Source organism: Mauremys mutica, chromosome 5 (assembly GCF_020497125.1).
Source record: "Mauremys mutica isolate MM-2020 ecotype Southern chromosome 5, ASM2049712v1, whole genome shotgun sequence".
Classification (NCBI taxonomy): domain Eukaryota; kingdom Metazoa; phylum Chordata; order Testudines; family Geoemydidae; genus Mauremys; species Mauremys mutica.
In genome coordinates, this window is record NC_059076.1 from 61,738,627 (window position 1) to 61,759,342 (window position 20,716).

Sequence of the window (20,716 nt, forward strand, 5' to 3'; positions counted from 1 at the left end):
ATCAAAAATTAAACATAACAGAAGTTTGTCAAAGATTTAAAAAAATGTTAAACAGAGGGAATAGCTGATGGAAAATTTAATCGTCTTTATTTTCATTAGCTAGCAATAGTATATTATCAAAAAGGGTTACATGGATTTAGTTTACTTTTGTATTGAAAAGAGTCTCTCTCCTATGTGAATCAGCTAGTAGAAAGACATTAAAAAATGGAGTTTGGTTATTGATAAATGTTACAATTCCACCAGCTGGAGAGATGGGTATTAGTCTGTGTTTAATTACATAGAAAAAATTGTTTGTCTAAATAAAGATTTGCTCTAAAGGATTAACAATTAAAATATAGATGTGTATGTATATGTATTTTTATACATCTGATAAGCAACAGAATATAAAGATTGGAGAATGAGATATTTATATTAAACCACAAGATTGTAAATATGAACTCAAAGTGTGACAAAATCTATTTTATTGAAGCTGAACATGGTTTTAAAGGAGGCAGTTCTTTCTAATGTAAGGATCATTAGCTAAAAAATATCTTATGCCCTTGAAACTCATGGTGTAGAAAAAAACCCACAAAATTAAAAACAAGCCTCAAAAGCAGAAGTGGCCTAATTAATTCTACATCTTGTTTCTCCTTCTCCTATAGTCAAAGATGTAGGGCTCTGGGACCATTATTGCTTTTAGATCACTTTATTGACTATTCTCTGTATGGTCATTTATTTTAAAGGACCGATGTCACATTTGGCATTATATCTGCTGACATATTGTAGACATTTTCCTCCAGAAATGGCTCTTTAAGGCTGAGTGCAAGAGGTTAAGATGCTAGGCTGAGGCCAACCTTTAAGATGATGCTCTTCTGGAGCCATACAATAGTCTTAATGATTTAAAATTGGTATTAATTGACAGCAAGAAATATATTCATACATTAGAAAACAAAAAGAACAAAGTTGCTAAATATTTAAAAAAATAATTCTGGTTCATGAAAACATAGTTTTGTGGTTTAGAGTATTCAGCTTTAATCATAACCAATTAATTTTAAATGTGGGGATTTTTTTTCCACTAATGAATCTTAACTAGCTCTCAACATCATAAAATGATAAATTTAAGTACATGATCAAACTAAATACATTTTAAACCCAAAGGAACAATCAATGGCTCTGCTTATTTATTCCCGTTAGTTTATCAGGGCTTTCCAAACAGTTACCAAATTAAAATGTTAGAGATACACATTATAATGGAAATAGAAACATGTAGAGCTTTCTCCAATAAAAAGATGCAAATATGAACATATGAAAACATTAAAATGCTATCTCCCCTCTCACTCATCACTATGTTACCCCCTAGCAATCACTGCTTGGATTCTACCTTGCACTCTGGTATTTGTTAGCATCTCTGGCTAGATTCTCATGCTAAAATTTAGGAGATAGAAATACACAAGCATCTCTGGAAATCCATATTGCTTTATAACTGCTTTCCTTTTTGCACTACAGCTAACTGAAACAATTGGTTGGGATTTTTCATAGGGAAATATTTACTATTCAACTTGCTGAAATATAAATAGGTAATTTACCACAAATAATACATCCAGGGAGTAGTGGAAAAACTGTATCCACATTTGCTTCCAAGTAATGAGAACTGTGTGTACAAACATTATGTGTAAAACATTTGCACACACAGATTCTCTTAAGATATACTTAAGAAGAGCTTTAACAGATATTAACATTGTTTATGATGAATAGTCATCAATTTATCTTCTTGTTAAACATGTTTGAAATTAAGTGACAAGCCTTCGGAATGTGGAACAGTGTCTTGTAGGAATGAAGGTCTAGTCTTCATTGCCATGTACTGTACCTGCTACTACTGGCAAGAAGCAGTTTTTACACTGACCATGTTCTACAGCTGCTTTTAGTGTCGCTTCAGGATGTGTCGATCCAAGAGGGTTACGCACAAATCGTCGCCGGCGCCGCAAGTCATCTTCCCAGTAGTCAAGGCGCCAGAACTCACGAGGACGACTACAATGAAACAGAGGAGCCACATATGTTAGCAATTATCAAACAGCATGGTAGCGCTGAATTTCTGCATAAAGCTCTCCTTGTTTGCTCTGCCTTTTTTTTTTTTTTTACCTCCCCCGTTTCTGCAATCTTTTACTTAGGTATGTCCTTGAAAATAACAATATCACCTTCCAGTCTAAGGAACTCCTTTCCCTTTTTTCTTGGAAGGTGAAATGAGCACTAAATACATCATTTTGAAATGAATTGCTGACAGTGTGATCAGTTTCCCCACACTCTAGTGGCATGTGCTCCGATTTCAGCCTCATTTCAGCCTCAGCAGGGCACCTTTCTCAGTGACTGCATTTATAAACCAGAATAGGGAAAAGGCTATTATAAATATGGTATAGCATTACCTATATTAATCAAAGTCTGTCCCCCTTCATTTTTCTTCCTAATTTGTGCCTTTTCACACAAGGTCAGTAAATCATACCATGAATTCTTGGTCCAGAAAGTGTTAACTTTAATGAATACCTCAGTTACATGGTTATGTATGTGATAATAAAATATTACTCTGTTTAGATGTGCAGGAATTTAATTAAAATAATCTCTTAAAATATTCATTACATTTAGCCCCTGAGGCTTAGAACAACACAAGAAAATGCATTTCTTTTCCATTTACTGTTTTTAAATAAACCATTCCAGGAGAGTGAAATAGCAATCTATTTTCAAGCAAATCAGATTGGATTTCTGTTTTATGTAGTTGTATTTTTACATTTAATTAAAAACTACATGTTATGATGTGAAATAATTGCTATATTGAAGGCATACTTAAAAAAATTTCCATCTAGAAGAAGTTATATCAAATTCATTATTTTCCATTGTATGCTTCAAATATACGTAGATCTTTTTAATACGGTCATATATAAATGCCAGTTACTATCTTGTTAGATGAATGAGAACCACTGTAAAATATTTTAACCATGAGAATGTGCAAAAGCACCTATTTCAGGTACAGCAGTACAGCACACAAAAAAAGTCTATTGCACAGCACAATCATTTAAGGTCTTCAGCTAGAAAACCTGTATGCTTCAATTACAGAACTCTAATTTTATTAACATAACTTCTGATGGAATAATAGAAAATACAGAGTAAAGTCCTACTTTTGTTTCATGAGCTAATAAGAAACCGTGTACCTGTCAAGGTGACAAATGGCTAGCTTTGACTAATTTACAGATCAAAATGTTAAAAATACAAGACATCTATATATCCTTAGTTTTGTAAATTAAATCTGAACAAAGAAAAGATAAATATTTAAAGGTAAATCCAGCTTTCCAACAAAAATAAATCAGTGACACAATCCATTGTACAATGATATGCTTGAACTTAATTTTTAAAACTCGAGATTTTGATTATCAGCTACTAAGGTACATGAAAAGGAAGTATATCCTGTATTTAATTGCATGGAATTATTATACCTAATTCTATTATTTAAAAAAAGAACATTGGTGTCTTAGATCTTGCCACTTCTTGAAAAATATACTAATATATTAGCATTTATTTTTATTGAAAGAAAGTCTTATTTTTGCTATCCATAGCTACATCATAGTACATTTCAATCATGTCTAGACTTGAACTATTTGATTATAAAATCAAATGAGTTTAGAGAAATGAAAGTACAGCCCAGAATTGCTAAAAACATGGGAAGAGCTACATTTACTCAAAGCTCGATTAATAACGTAAAATTCTCCATTAGTGATTATAAAAAAAAAGGCAGAACACAGCTGGCTATGTGTATGCCTTTGATAGTCGTAGAGCATGGATGGGCACTTCATCATTCTGCCTACATTTATCTGTTAAAATTATTATCAAATATCAGCCAGGATGCAGTCGTGAATCACGGAGTGCTCCTCGTCTTCAGGGGAATGATACAATGAGGGTCTATTCATCAGTATGGCAATCGGCACTAGTAATTAGTTCCCTAGACTGAGATCTCCTACAAAGCTTATTTCAGTCAGTACCACAAACATATGACAATGAAAAGCTAATGGAAGCTGCTAAAATTTGTTAACCTCTTCTGCCATCAATCCTTCTGATGCTCTGTGCCACCGTATTATGCAAATATGGTAAATTATTAATTTGTCATCCATCTATCTTTCTGTACTTTTGATGAAATTAAGCGATTCTGTTCTTATTGATAACAATTAAAATATGACATGTTAAGCAACTATACTGAAATTATTAGAAAAATTAGATATAATAGTAGGCTCAGGCACAACATATAATTCTGTAACATAATTCAATATATCTTTAGCATCTAATCTTATTTTTGATTAAGTATAAAAAATTTGTATAGAATATCATGTCCCTTACGCACTTGTCAATTATTCACAAACAACAGCCAGTAAACTATTAGGTTTGTTTATTTTGGGACTAAGCCTCAAGGCAAGCAAAGGGAAAACCTATACCCTTTCACACAGAAACTAACCTACTGAGCAGTTGCATAGCAATAGACCTTCAGGTAATAATTAATTGTGACCTTGTTCTAAAAGAGTAGATTCCCATGGTCATTAATACACACTAATATCAATTTAAGCCACATTTAATAGTGTAACAGTTATGGAATTAATCAAGTAACTATTGAAATCTGTTCAAAATCCAAACCAAAGCAATAATACATCACCTAACCTTTATACCCTTATGTTAGAGTTGACACTGCAGGCAGGAGGAGAAAGACAAGAATATCATTTTGCCAGAATCTGAGTGATAGAATTAGGCCTGGGCTACACTAGCAGGGGGGTAGGAGGGGGTTTTGAACTAAGATACGCTATTCACGTAGCTGAAGTTGAAGTATCTTAGTTCGACTTACCTGGCCGTCCTCACAGCTGCGAGTCGACTGCCACAGTTCCCTTGTCGACTCCGCTTACTCCTCCTGCCAAGGTGGAGTACAGGTGTCGATTAGCGGATCGATTTATCGCATCCAGACAAGACGTGATAAATCAATCCCCGATACATCGAACACTACCTGCCGATCCGGCGGGTAGTATAGACGTACCCATAGACTGCTAAAGGAGTGAAGCTTTATAGAAGTAAACTGCTAAGATCTTGGATTGCTAGAGAATTGATGACGACCTCTATAACTGGATGTCTGACTTGAAAACTTTCTGGCCCTGCTGTAGAGGTTGCTATATGGAGTGAAGGTGCTGTATGGACTGGAGTAGTCAATTAGCAAAAATACACGTGCATATGCATGACAATCTACTTTTCATGGATCTGAAGGCTTATGAATTGCCAGTTATATGATTTGCATAGGTTGGCTAGGGACCAGAGTAATTAGTGGTTCCTCAGTAACAGTATTGAATGAGCATATAAAACTACTTCAAATTAAACATTTCCTTCAAAAAATATTTCATTAATTTCTTTCCCAAGAATTACTAAGATTCAAGATGACTGCCTGCCTGCCTCCCTCTTCCTTAAGATGTCCTCCCTATTCCTATGCAACTACTGCTAAATAGAAAATTACAGTTATTCATGGATTACATGAAATGTACAACCACTGACATAAAATACAGCACAAGATAATGAACATACTGTTACCAGAAAAATTAAAAAGGTGCATTCACTTCACTGTGGTCTATAGGAAATGTTCTTCAAGCTCAGTATGCCACAAATGGTCATTTCAAGAACAAGAATTTCAAAAAAATCTATTTGCTATCAACTAGTTACAAGAAATAACTACAAATAAAACAAGGCATACTAACTAGGCTAATGATTTTGTTTCAGTGCTGCAAAACTGGAGTCCTAGGTCTGAGAGTTGCCTTGAAACTCTCACACCTGAAAGAATTAAACAGAATGTAAGTGACACAACTGGATAATGCTATGAATCTGTAATGCTATTGCAGAAGAACCACTTCTTGCTTCATTATCCCTGGTATAGTTGAAGCTGTTCTTGCACAGTTACAAACATAGGGAGGGGCCAGCGACTACAGCTGCGGAGATAGAAAAGGGATTCATGGAGGGGGAGGGGAATGTAATCCTCCAAATGAAAGGGTAGGAGAGTCTTAGGACTATATCTAGGCCAGCATTTATTTCAAGCCAGGTGTAGCACAGAAGAGGGGAAGGTTACTCACTCTGCAGTAACTGAGGTTCTTCGAGATGTGTCCCCTTCGGGGTGCTCTACTGTAGGAGTGATAACGCCTCCTGTGCCTGGGATCAGAGATCTTTGGTAGCAGTGCCTGTTTCCAGTCTCGTGCCATGAGCAGCATCTATATAGCGCTGTGTGGTCCAACTGGTCTCAATTTCTTTTCTACCACAGTGTCTACTTTTGAACTCCGAAGAGAGGGAAGAAGGGTGGGTAGCGGAGCACCCATAGGGACACACATCTCAAAGAACCTTAGTTACTGCACACATGAGTAATCTTCTCTTCTTCTTCAAATAGCGTCCCCATGGGTGCTCCACTGTGGGTGACTGTAGAACAGTACCCTAGATAGATGTCATTTGAAGTTCCAGACTTCTACCAGGATGATAGGACAGTGCATCCTAATAGGGAATCTTATGCTCATGCGTAATGGTATAGTGTTGGCTAAAAGTGTCTATGGCTGCCTTGTTGGCCACTTTGCAAAGGTCAGTAACCGTCATGCTGTTTAGAAAGGCAATTGAGGTGGACAGCGAGCAAATGGAATGTGTTTGAGTTCCAGGTGGGGGTTGCAATTTGTATCATTGGTAGCAAAGGAGGATACACTCCAAGATCTATTTGGAAAGACATCGTTTGGATACAGCTGATCTCTTTGGTCTTTCAGCAATAAAGAGGAATAAGCATGATGAGTGCCTGAAAGATTTAGTTCTGGCAAGATAAAAGACTGTTTGTCTGACATCCAAGGTTTGAAGCATGGTTTCATGTTGGTTGCTATGTGGCTTTGAGAAGAAGCAGGGAAGGTAGATACGTTTGTTTAGATGGAAAGAGGATGGCTGGGCTCAAATGGGGGACCAGTGAGAAAGCATAAAAAAGTCTGGTATCCCAAGATGAGGTGGAATCTTAGGGTATGGCTACACTTGCAGCCGAACGGCGCTGCCGCGGGAGTGCTCCCACAGCAGCGCTTTGAAGTGCGAGTGTAGTTGCCGCGCCAGGTACTCCACCTCCCCGTGTGTTTTTTCTCACCCCTGAGCAAGAAAGTTGCAGCGCTGTAAAGCGCCAATGTAGCCAAGGCCTAATACTTGAGGGTTCAGGTTTTGAAGGCCCTTAAGGAATCTTTTTGTTAGTGTGTAGGTAAATATGGAATGACCTTCTATTTTGGGGTGGAATGCAGTGATGGCAGCCAGGTGTATGCAAATTGAGCTTGTGGACAGTCCTGATTTTTAAATTCTAGAATGGAGTCTAGAATGAATGGCAAAAGAGCATTAATTGCAGGGATATGTTTGGTGTCATATCAAGTCTGGAATCTTTGTCATTTAGACAAATATGGTGAGTTCTATCATATCTCTTACCCCTTCTGAACAAGTCATCTCCAAATCCCGGAACTATGATGGAGCCATGCCTTCAGATGGAGGAGTTCTAGACTGGAATGGAGGATTTGGCCTGCATCCTGCAAGAGAAGGTGTGGAGTCAACTGTAGGGTGATTGATGGACAGGCTACCATGCACATGAGGTAAGAATACCAAATCTGTCATGGTCCTGTTGGGGCTAAGAGAATGACTGTGGCTTATTCCACCTGTATCTTGTGGAGCATTTTGAACAATAGGGGAAAAGGTGGAAAGGTGCAGAGTAGACATGCATCTCATGTAATGAGGAAGGTGGTCCCCAGAGACCAGAACCCCAGACCTACTCTTGAGCAGAATTGTGGACATTTGGCATTTTTGGCAAAGAGATATATGGTCGGGAATCCCCAGTGGTTGAATATGTGCTGCTAGGCTTGTGTCTAACTTCCACTTATGGTCTTCTGAGGATCTCCTGCTCAGTGAGTCTGTGATGGTGTTCTGGCATCCAGGTACTTATGAGGCAGAGATATTCATGTCGTGGTGGATACACTGGTTCCACAATTTTAGTGCTTCTGAGCACAGGCATTGTGGTTTTGCTCACTCTAGAACGTGCAGGCGATGTTGTCTGTCATTACTATTATGGTTCTTTGTCTGATGAAGGGCAGAAAGTGTTGGCATGTGTTGTGTATTGCACATAGTTCTAGGAAGTTGATTTGCAATGTGGATTTCAAGGGGGACCACCTGAACTGTATAGTATGGGTCTGTATATGTGCTCCCCAACTGATTAGGGAGGCATTGGTTGTCAGTATTAAGGGCGGTGTGGATTGGAGAAAGGGAACACCCATGCAGACATTTTGAGGCTGTGGCCATCAGTCTAATGAGTCCTTGATCTTGAGTGATATCGATAAGAGTTTGTTTAGGCTATGTCTGTAGAGTATGTACACCATCCGTAGGCATGCCTGGAGACAGCGCATGTGTAATCAGGCATGTTTTACCACAAACGTGTCCACTGCCAAATGACTGAGTAGCTGCGGGCATGTCCTGACAGAGATCTGTGGGTTGGTTCTCATGGTGGAGATGAGACTGACTACTGCCAAAAATCTGTGACTTGGGAGGAAGCCTCTGGCTTGTATAGGATACAGCTGGGCCCCAAAAAACTCCAGATGCCATACTGACTTTCGTACGTTTAGCTGGAAGTCAAAGTGTGCGAAAAGGTCCATCATTTTACTTATGGCTTCGACAGTATCGACTCTAGATGACATGTTGAGGAGGCAGTAATCTAGATATGGAAATATTAAAATCCCTTGTTTGTGTAGGTGTGCTGCCACCACTACGAGAACTTTGGAAAATACACTTGGAGCAGTAGAAAGGCCAAAGGGTGGTACCTTGTATGGTCATTGTTGGAGCCCAGGATGAATCTGAGGAATCTCCTATAGGAAGGATATGTGGTGATATGGAAGTATGCATCTTGGAAGTCAAGGGCAAAGAACCAGTCCCCCTGTTCCAGTGTGGGATAATTATTGATAGTTTGACCATCTTGATATGTTGTAGTTTGACAAACTTGTTGAGGTTCCTCAAGTCTTGGATAAGTCTCCACCCACTGGATTTCTTTTGGACCAGAAAATAAAATAATTAATAAATACAGGAATAAAAACCTTTTATTCTGTGTTGGAATGGAACCAGTTCTACGGCTCCCAGTCACAGAGGTGGTTTATTTCTTTTTGTAGAAGGTGTTCATGAAAAGGGTCCCTGAAGAGGGCTGGGAGTGGGAGAGAGAGGAACGAAATGGAGTGCCCTTTGTTGATGATTTCCAAGACCCATTTGTACAAGGTGATTTGTCGCCATGCTGGGTAGAAGGGAACCAAGCAGTCACCAAACTGAAGGGGAAGTAAAGATGGTTCCAACAACTGGATCAGAGGGAGGCATCTCTGGGCCTCAATCAAAGCTTCAAAATTGCTGTTTGGACGTGGAAGTGTGAGGTGTAGCCTCTTGTGCTGGTGTCTGCATGTGCTTTGGAGGAGGCCTCTGTCATCTGGAAGGTGACATGTGATGGTCAAGGCTTTGGGGCAGGCTGGCATCTACTCTTTGGTACTGGTGTATATCTGAAAAGTGAATGGAGGGCTGTTCTAGAGTTCTTTAAAGTATGTCAGGACTCATCCACACGGTCTGCAAAGAATTTAGAATCTTCAGCAGGAATATCTCCAACAGTGGTCTGCACCAGAAGATACCTTTCGAACTCTCAGTGTTATGTAACGTAAAAGGTGCTGAAGCTGAGACCTTTGATGTAGCCATCCAACAAGACAGATTTTGGAAAGGATTGATTTGTAATTCTATACTGTTCAATTCCTCAGGATCAGAAGAATTTACAAATACAGTAGTAGACCCTTAAGAGGTGGACTGTTTTGTGGAACATCATCCACAAGTTGATTTGAAGATCCCACCTTCTCAAAGTTCACCTTCTCAAGTTCCAAGCTATCAGTAGGAATTTAACTGGGTCTTAGCATTTCATTGGACTCTCAATCAGAAGATCTTCCATGAGGTTTAATTTGCAAGGTGGGCATATAGGCATTTCCCATTGATGAGAAAGCCAGAACCTGCAAAGAATTATCAGAATTTCCTTGGCTCTGTCTCACTGTCTCACCAGAGCTTCCTTTCCACTCTGGCAAAGCAAGGAAAGCTTAAATCCTGCGGACTAATTTCTATCAGTGCCTGGAGCAGAAGAGGTTCCTTTTTTGGCTGGAGGCATAACAAACTGATCTTTGGGGTAGTGCCTCACCAGACGAACACCATGTGAAGAGAATGAAAGCTGATAGGGGTTTGAATATCCTCCCTAAAGCTAGGGTGATCAGATGTTAAGGGGAAAATATCAGGACCACCGTGGGAGGAGGGTGGGGGAGCATTTGTCTTTGTTTGGTTAGTTGGTTGGGTTTTTTTACACTCACCCGTCCAGGAGTTTGGCAGCAATTGGCGGAGAGCCCTTCAGTCGCAGACGGTCTTCAACGGTATTTTGGCGGCGGATAACAAACCTTGCCACCAAAGACAGAAGCACCCGCCGCTGAAATACCGCCAAAGACCGTCTGCGACTGAAGGAGACTCTGCCGAATTGCCACTAAAGACCAGGAAACAAAATATCATGACAAATGGTGTCCCAACTGTACTCTGGTCAGGACGCAGGACAAACTCCTCAAAATCGGGACTTTCCCGATTTTATCGGGACATCTGGTCACCCTACCTAAAGCTTCTTCATCTCTAACAATGCCTGGGGCAGGAAGGTTCTGGATATTGTCGTCACCTCCCAGGAATGAAAATCATCTACATCATCTCGCTATAGTAATGCAAAGGAAGGACGGTAGAAAACAGCTATGTTAAAGTAATGAACAGCATTATACACAGAAGGTAACTACTCAGTGAGCAGTTAACCCCACAAAATTACAGGATTAGTTCAGGGACTTAATCCAAGGCAGGAACGCCTGAGGGATGCAATATAAAAATGACTATTTGATGAGCAGCAGTGTCTTTTTCATAGTTCCCATTAAAGAAGGTCTCTAACAAGAGACAAACTTGTAACAAATAGTGGAAACACTGATGTGTTCAATGAAGGATACTTTGTTCAAGTGCTGGCATTGAAATTTATACATTAAATCTAACTTTACAGGATAGGATCAGGAAGAAAAGCCATAACAGGGAAGCATAAATGCAGTACAACAAGAAAGGATGCCCACTTATCTTTAGTGACTTCATTTAGCACAAGGTCCAGAATTCTCCAAAGAGTTCAGCAGTGAAAAGGCAGTATATTATTTTGCTTTGATCCCTAGGGCAAACCTTACCAATGAAGTCAAGTAGATAAGCTTTCCTTTCTTGGATGGCCAGCATCTTATTTAATAGAAAGGATAAACTGATCAATAACCCATGTCAAAAGTTCTGGGTTTTGGGCCTGACTCTCCAAGAGAGAAGTTAGAGAAGGAAAATAATTCACTCTCCACAGAGGCAACCTCTTGGGAGGTTTTCTTAGAAGCTTTCATAGAGAATTTTTGAACAATTATGGAAGCTTTCTACCCAACAAGGGCTGGGAAGAATTGATGGGATCATTCATATTGTGCTTGGAGGCTTATCTCCAGGAACCACCAATGTGGCTGGAAAAAGAGGCGGTTGGGTTGGCAGAACCATGGATGTGGGCTCCTTCCACGCATAGTCCCCATAACACTGGTAAGGAGTTTACCGTGGATTGTAATGTGACCCCATAAGGTCCATGTCATTAAGGTGTAGGAGCATCTTTAGCAACCCTGTGGGCAGAGGGGTTACCTGCACTGAGTATGGTGTTGCCAGATTCAGGGAGCCAGAGCGGAGGGTGGGAGCAGCGCAAATCACAGATGCACAATGGATCCCCTTCAGAGTCTGGCCATATTCCCTACAAACCCTACTTTTGTATATGTCTGCACCAGACAACACTTCATTCTCTGAAGGTATCCTGTCATTCACCTCTGACAATAAGAAACATATACAATGAGGAGCCAACTTCAGCCAGTCCACTCAGCACCCCTGACAGACTCTCCCTGGTGAATAGTGACATCTGTGAGAGAAAGTGAAGAATGGGGGCAGCCACTACCATTTTTGGGTAGTGTACAATGCCTGCACCCAGGGTTCAAGATTGTGGCAGCACCACTAAGCCCCGTAGGCCACAGTCCCAGTACAGATAATCAGGAAGAGTGGAAAGAACAGAGATGGGAAGATGTTTGACAAAACCCAAAAATCAGTGGCCTAAATCCTCAAGTTCAGAGCAGAGCTGCTGAGAAGAGCTGTTCTGTGGCCATAAGTAGCAGGCTTAGGTTATGTCTACACTACAAACCTTACAGCAGCACTGCTGTAGTGTAGCCACTCTTTGCCAGCAGCAGAGAGCTCTCCTGCCAGCATAATTAAACCACCCCCAATGAGCAGCACTAGCTACGTCGGCAGGAGAGGATCTCCTATGGACATAGTGCTGTCCACACCTGCATTTTTGCCAATTAAACTTATGTTGGTAAGGGGGGTGGATTTTTTTCAGACCCCTGACTGACAAAAGTTTTACCGACAAAAGTGGTAATGTAAACAAAGCATTAGACCGTGATGCAATTCTAGTGTTTATAGGAGAGTAGCATTTTAAGTGCCAAAATAAAAAGTTTCAGCAACTTGTTTAGCCTCAGTTTGATCTCCAGACTGCAGGATTCTTTCTATGTGCTCAAAAATCAGATATATGCATATTTATTATGTAGCCGTTAATCATCACAAAACAAAATGATAGGGGCACAGAAAAGGAAGAAGAGGAGATATCTTTATGGATTCACCTAGGAAACACCTAGTTACCCACTTAACTCCATAAGTATGAATGAGAGAACAAAACATTCTCTCTGTGACAACAATACCTCCCTTGTATTTCCCCATATGCAATATTAGTTCTTACTGTATGCAATTTCTTGATTCTGTCACTTTTTGAAGACACAGTCACTTGTAATTATTAGGCTCATCTTTATGTAGTAATTTAGGTATATTCCATCACAACCTATACTGTCATACCCCCAAATGGGTCATTATGGTGACCTGAATATAAGTTTTTCTTGTTAGGTCATAACATTAAGTACCTGTTTGCAGATTACCACATTCAAATTGAAAAACAGATGAGATTATAAAATGTGTATTTTCCAATGTAAATAAACAAAATTCCTGTCTTTTGAGACAAACTGAACACTAGTTAATAAGGTACATAAAAGTAACTCAGTGACTTCAAAGCTCTATTATAACACACCTTATCAGGCTATTATGTCCCCCTAAACTGCATCAACTTCACTAATATTTATCTTAATTATAGCAGGAAATTGGTTTTAATAATCCAAGTTACTTTATCACAAAAATGATTATGTTTGATATCTATTGTGACAAAGTTCCTCCTCTAACTTGGTGGGTCCTGCGCTTATTGGCAGATTTGCTCACCTCAGTGATCTTCCCCTCTGGTGGAACCCACAGTCTGGATCAACTCCTTCTGTGTCTGATCAGGAGTTGGGAGGTTTAGGGGGAACCCGGGCCCGCCCTCTACTCTGGGTTCCAGCCCAGGGTCCTGTGGATTTCAGCTGTCTATAGTGCCTCCTGTAACAGCTGCATGACAGCTACAACTCCCTGGGCTACTTCCCCATGGCCAAACACCTTCTTTATCCTCACCACAGGACCTTCCTCCTGGTGTCTGATAACACTTGTACTCCTTAGTCCTCCAGCAGCACACTCTCTCACTCTCAGCTCCTTGCGCCTCTTGGTCCCAGCTCCTTACACGCACACCACAAACTGAAGTGAGCTCCTTCTTAAACCCAGGTGCCCTGATTAGCCTGCCTTGATTGGCTGCAGGTGATCTAATCAGCCTGTCTGCCTTAATTGGTTCTAGCAGGTTCCTGATTACTCTAGTGCAGCCCCTGCTCTGGTCACTCAGGGAACAGAAAACTACTCATCCAGTGACCAGTATATTTGCTCTCTACCAGACTCCTGTACCCCACTGGCCTGGGTCTGTCACACTATGAACATTCACACCTATGAGCAAATGCACAGTACAGGGAGAAAACTTCAACAGTGTACATATACACAGTACAGTGTTATAGCTAATATAAAATTGAACAGAGCAGCATAAGTGCAGTCTCTAAGTAAGGAAAAACAAAATCTCACAAGCTGAAATTTAAAATACTTAGTATGTAAGAAAACAGCTATATTTTTAAATGAATGGAATGTTGCCTTCCCTAGATTTGGTCGCAAAGTTTTTTGTTCCCATGAAAATTTTTGATGAAAATGAGAACTTTTTTCATTTTTGTCAACATTCTTCTTCAAAAGTTAACGAGTTTGCAACAAAAAAATAATTGTTTGTGGGGATGGCATTTCAATAGCCCCAAATTTTCCATTTTCTTATTCTGTGAAAAACCTGATAAATTTGGTGAAAATTGGATATTTCCCATTCTTTAATCAAAAACAAATTTAAAATATAAAACCACCTCTAGTGTTTGTGTGTATAATCATCTATATGTTATGATTATATATAAGGCCCCATATCTTCCGTAACTACTCAGCTGAAGAAACCACCATGAATGTTCCCTCCACCCTACCCCTCAAGATACTGGAGGCCCTGTGGAACATTTTCCCCTGCTCAGCACCTAAAACATGGGGGTTAAAAGAAACAAGATGGAGCCACGCAGCCAGGTTGGCACAAGTGTAAGCAAATGGCATGTCAGTAATCCTCCTTCCATTGGAAGAAATAAAAGGGCTAGGAACACTTTTGCAGAAGAACTGAAGTCAATTTTACCATAAAATACTGGCTCTTTATTTAGACTCTCCAATACTATACAAAAATTACTAACAATATTTTTTTCTCATTTCTAAGTAAGCTACTAAAGCTTTAGTAATGCTCTTAACACTGCTATAAGATCAGACATATTTCATCCTCAGTTTAGTTCTTTAAATATGGAAAATATTTTTTCATGGACACATTTGAAAGTAAGGTAATTCTAGTCAAGCACATATAAGTATCTTGCAGATATGCTAAACTTACAAATAAACCTTAGTTTAGGTGAAGAGAAGACTGAAGTAGAATATGAACAGAATCGTGCTTCTGGGGTTTATGGCTAGATAAATAGCCATATAAACAGCCAGTTGGTAACCAAAGTGAGAAACTACAGGAGAGGACTGGTAGATAGCATTACTGGAGGAGATACCCCAGAAGAAACTGATTTTTTTTTAAACTAATGAACAATTTTGATTCCCCATCATACCAAGTAAGGGAGGGCAATTCATCATCTTCACACTGAATTAACTCCTAGCAAGCATCTATGAGAGAGACCCAACTAAGCCATCGGACAACTGATCAAGACTCGCACAGGCATTATCTTCTTATTCTTGTTTGTGTACATAATGTAAACCTTGTGTTCCTTTGAAAATGAACATATATACAAAGACTACTTCTGACAGCTATGTTTAACTTGTCAACTTCCACCCATCAGCAGACTTGAGCCACAAAAATAATTGAAGAAATATTGCTCTGCTATTTTAAGAAAATTAAAGTTTCAGTGTATATTTCATACAGGTTTGTTCAATAGAGCATGACTTCAAAATCCCAGAGATGGAGGATGCTGGAAACCTTTAGAAAGACAGGGTTCAGTAAGACAGAGGCGTTGCCTATGCATTCTGAAAAGCCTACACTGAGGATTTCCCAAGACCTAGGTAACAGTGAAGAGATAATGATTGGTTGGATGTAGAATAGCCTGTTCTCCAATCAGCATTGACCCTTTAAAGCTAGCTAATCTACAAAACTGGCCAACGTTTTCTTCAGTATGAAAGGGTGGAAGCACAGACTTTTTTAGTACTACTCCTGAGGACTTTGATTAATCAGAGTTTGGTAAATCAGAATTGTAGAGTATATTATTTTTAAGGTAAACATTTACATTAAGAGAAGACAGTGATACATGACTTAATTCAGTAGTTTATTTTCATGAATTATTTTATTCCTAATCTTTAGTTAAAATATGAATGGTTAGCGGCTGCATATGTGTACTATGCCAACTCAATCCCAATCAAAATGCAGAAGTCACTTTAAACACCAATGACAAAATTACTGGTATGAAACTGGATATTCTGTTATAAATTTTTAAGATCAGTGTTCATTTTCAGTATCATGCACCACTAAGATTTATTCTTTGTTGTACTAGTCACTAAGAGGGATAAGAGACCATGGTTTTCACAAGAAGGATGTCTCATCTAAAGTGGTACCCAATTTATAGGAAATCATGTTGCTGGACTTTGGAAATGAAATATGTGTGTGAATCTGTAAGGGTAAGCAACAAATCACAGCAACAAATACATAAGGATAACTTACCAAAACATTTGGTATTGCCCAATAAAATTTTGCTTAAAAAAAAACCAAAACACTGATCAACATATGTATTTGATGTAATATAATTTGACTTGGTGTTTCATGATATTTTTATTAAAAACTGGAACGATATAAAATTAACATGGCACACAGTAAATGGATTAAAAGATGGCTAAATGATAGGTCTCAAAATGTAACTGTAAATGGGGAATCATCGAGTGGGTGTTTTTCTAGTGGGGTCCCACAGGGATTGGTTCTTGATCCTACACTAACTTTTTTTGTCAATGACTTGGAAGAAAACAAAATCATCACTGATTGGAGGACACAAAAATTGAGGGAGCCATAAATAATGAGGACAGGTCCTGATACAGAGCAATATGGATTGCTTGGAAAGCAGCAGGCAAGCAAACATCATGCTTTTTAATATGGCTAAATGTAAACATATACATCTAGGAATAAAGAATGTAGGCCATACTTAAAAGATGGAGGACTCTACCCTGGGAAGCAGTGACTGGAAAAAAAAACAACAACCTGGGCTTGTGGTGGATAATCAGCTGAACATGAGCCTTCCCAGTGTCACACTGTGGCCAAAAGGTGGCTAATGTAATGCTGGGATGCATAAGCAGGGGAATCTCAAGGAGGAGTAGAGAGGTTACTTTACCTCCGTATGTGGCACATATGTGACTGCTGCTGGAATACTGTGTCCCATTCTGGCATCCACAAATAAAGAAGAATGTTGATAAATTACAGAGGGTTCAGAGAAGAGTCACAAGAATGATTAAAGGATTAGAAAATATGCCTTATAGTGAGAGGCTCAAGTATCTTAATGTATTTAGCTTAAAGAAAATGTTAAGTGGTGACTTGATTACAGTTTACAAATACCTACATGGGAAACAAATATTTGATAATGGGAACTTCAATCTAGCAGAGAAAGGTGTAACTCGACCCAATGGCTGAAAGTTGAAGCTAGACAATTTCAGACTGGAAATAAGGTGTACATTTTTAACAGTGCATTTAATTAACCATTGAAACAATTGACTGAAGGTTGTGGTGGATTCTCCATCACTGGCCATTTTAAAATCAAGACTGGATGTTTCAAAAAGATATGGTCAGGAATTATTTTGGGAAATTTCTATGGCCTGTGTTATGTACAAGGTCAGACTAGATGATCACAATAGTGGTTCCTTGTGGCCCTGAAATGAACCAATCTATGAAACACAGCGATTTATAGTATTCACTCCTGCTAGGGAAATATTTATCTCCCCAATATGCATCATACATGGAGTGACTAACATGTACTAGCTGTTACAATTAATTCCTAAAGAACCACCTAAAGTGCTATCATGTCCCACTGTGTGGCATACACTGATAGAGAACCTTACAGTGTATGAGTTTGAATGCTTGAGACCTTAAGCAGCAGGATTAAAATCTATGTGAAAATCTTAACTCAAAATCTCCTTGCTTCCTCTCTCTAGGTTTGTGTATCACAGTGGTATCTAGCTTTTTTATGTTCTATTCGCTTTTCTGGGCTTCATCTGCAGTAGATATTGCAATAATTATTTTTCAGTTATTACGTTGTATGCAGAGGCAACATTAGCCTGGAGGAATGAATCAATAACTGGGAGCCAGGATACTGAGGGTTAGAGGCCTTGTCTAAACTAGCATTTACTATTTAAAAAAAAACAAACAACCAGAACTGTATCATCATCTGTGCAGCTCCACCAGGAATAGCAACAATCTGAGAATTAGCATAGGTAGCCACCAGAAGTTACTGGCATTTTAACAACCATGTCACCAAGAGCTTTCTGGGCAGGAACAGGCAACATGGTGTTAAAACACTGGCAAGTGGCATACAGTAGCGCTCTCAATTACACCACTGGAGGAGTTGCACTGTTGATAGCACAAAGCCAGGAGATTCTTTTTTTAATTTTTTTTTTTAAACAAAGATGTTTGTGTAGAAAGACTTGCTCAAGAATACAGAGGACATTAGCATAATAACTAGTATTAGAACCAGGGCCGGCTCCAGGCACCAGCATTCCAAGCAGGTGCTTGGGGCGGCAATCTGAAAGGGGTCGCAGTCCGGGTGTTTTTGCCGCTCCAAGCAGTGCGCCAAATTGCTGCTGCGGATGGCGGGGGACAGTCCGTGTGCAGTTAGGGCGGCATGTGCGTTTCCATGGCGGCGGCAATTCAGCGGGAGCTTCTACATTCAGCTGCCCACGGGGGTAATTCGGTGGCTTCTGTCTTCCGGCTGAAGACAGAAGCTGCCGCCTAATTGCCGCTGCCGTGGGAACGCATGTGCTGCCCTAACGGCACAAGGACTGCCCCCGCTGTCCATGGCGGCAATTCGGCGCGCTACTTGGGGAGGCAAAAACAGTAGAGCCGGCCCTGATTAGAATTCTCTAGTTCCAGATTCCCAATTTTGTTGAACTCACTAGACTTTGCCTCTCTTTCAGCTGTCTTTTACACTAAAATCTCTCAGCCATTTAATTTTCAAAGTTTATCAATGGAATAGTAAACAGTAAACAATGAATAAACATTTATTTTTCAACTATACTCCTTAAAAATTTAGAAACAACATATTAGTAATGTTACTAGACTGAAGTAGTGGTATTTACTGAACTAAGTATGCTATGTTCATAATTTTGCAACTTTAGAATTTTAGTAATTAGACCTCTACTTTGCTATTTACTTTAAAAGAGCTAGATCTGATAACAGCCGTATAATAAAATTCCACAGAACATATGTGATATGGCAAACCAAGTAATTACTGGAAGTCTTTCCTTCCATTATATGTAGGAAAAAATATTCTACTACTCCCAGCACTGTTTTGTCATATACCACACTTTATTTAAAAAAAACCAAAAAACACGACTACCCACAACCACATGCTTTTTTTTTTCTAGATGTTTAAGCTTAATTAATGAGGAAGTTGACTTGAAGTCCCTTTAAAAGTAGTAGGTCAGTATTTTTAGGTTTGACAAAGGATTTCCATGACTAAGTTTGCCAATTTTTGTTTATTTTATATCTTTTTCTTTGGTTCTTGTTCAGCCTTCTTTGAAGTTAGTCTTCAAAGCTCCAATATCAAATGGAATGCAGCATTAAGGATTTTACGACACTATGCTACTTAAACTTTTATTGTTTTGTGGAGAAATCAAAATCAGAAGGATTAAGCTATCCTATTAGGCTTTTTATTTCTCTTTTCTATTTTTTCTAATTTACTCTTTTTTTTTTACTTCCAATTCCAGCATGTTATAAATCTGAAGTATGCCACTTTTAGTCTTACCACGTAGACAAAATAATGCATTTTAAACTTAAACATGCTCCAGAAAAAAAATTAACATTCTTTATCATTTCCCAACAGACAGTTAATACTCTGAGGCCACATTAATAGAATCTTTCTGCCATTGTAGAAAGTTTGATAGCACTCTTATTTCAATGTCTGAATTTTTCTCCTTTTTTTGACAAAGACAAATGATTGCCATCAATCAAGATCCAATCGGGTATACAGAGAGTCAGGCAAATGCATCACTCTTTACTGGTTTTCCTGCTATTTGTGCAGGCTTTGCTCCATATTATTTTATAGAATGATCAAAAAAGCAGCCATAAGATAGATCATTCACACCCACTGTAAAATTAACTTTCATGAATAATGAGAGTTTTAAACCTCAGATAATGTATATGTTATACAGAAGATATTGCTAGAGTTCATTTCTGGCTGGAGATTATGTAAATGATACTATATGACCTTTATCATTACAAACAGGACATGCAAAACACACATTATTTCATACATCATTCTAAAGCAAGTCAGTTCCTAAAGGAGAAAGAGTCATTTATAATGTTCATGGTGAAGTGTTCAGGTTGAAAGAAAATGATATGAAATACTTGTTATATTTTTGACTTCTCCTCCCCCTTAACCTGTTACTTATGCCCTCTAAACATACTAAAAGTAACAAATATTATTTTATAAGCTTTTATTTCACCACAGAATAGAATGTTACTGATAGCAAAATTTTCTGTCCCTTGATTTCAGGTTATGCTAACCCTAATCATTTAAAATTGATGATGATCACAGTATTTTTTTCATAAAAATTCATATTAATACATTGAACAGTATTAGTTAACCACACAAACACTGTAGTTCTTTAAGCTTTTTGCTTTAGTTATTAAGTCTAACCTTAAAAAGTTTACCTTCCTTTGTTTATTCCTCATTATTGAACAATAGCTATTCTAAGCACATTTTAAAAACCGCAAAAAGATTTTCATAATGATAAAATCTATCACCAAGTCATTAACTCACTCTTATAGAAAGTAGGCTTATATGGAACGTATGACAAACTGTAGCAAAGACCTCCCCACCCAAACTCAACTCAACAGCATTGTTGC

At 38.8% G+C, this 20,716-nt stretch overlaps 1 protein-coding gene across 1 annotated transcript in view; it reads right to left on the reverse strand.

Moving 5' to 3' along the window:
- Window positions 1-20,716, reverse strand: part of LRBA (LPS responsive beige-like anchor protein) — a 574,974-nt gene that overhangs the window by 265,138 nt on the left and 289,120 nt on the right. The window contains exon 38 of the mRNA XM_045018763.1: window positions 1,883-2,007. Within this exon, the coding sequence (XP_044874698.1) occupies window positions 1,883-2,007 (125 nt within the window). The remainder of the gene's footprint in view (window positions 1-1,882; window positions 2,008-20,716) is intronic.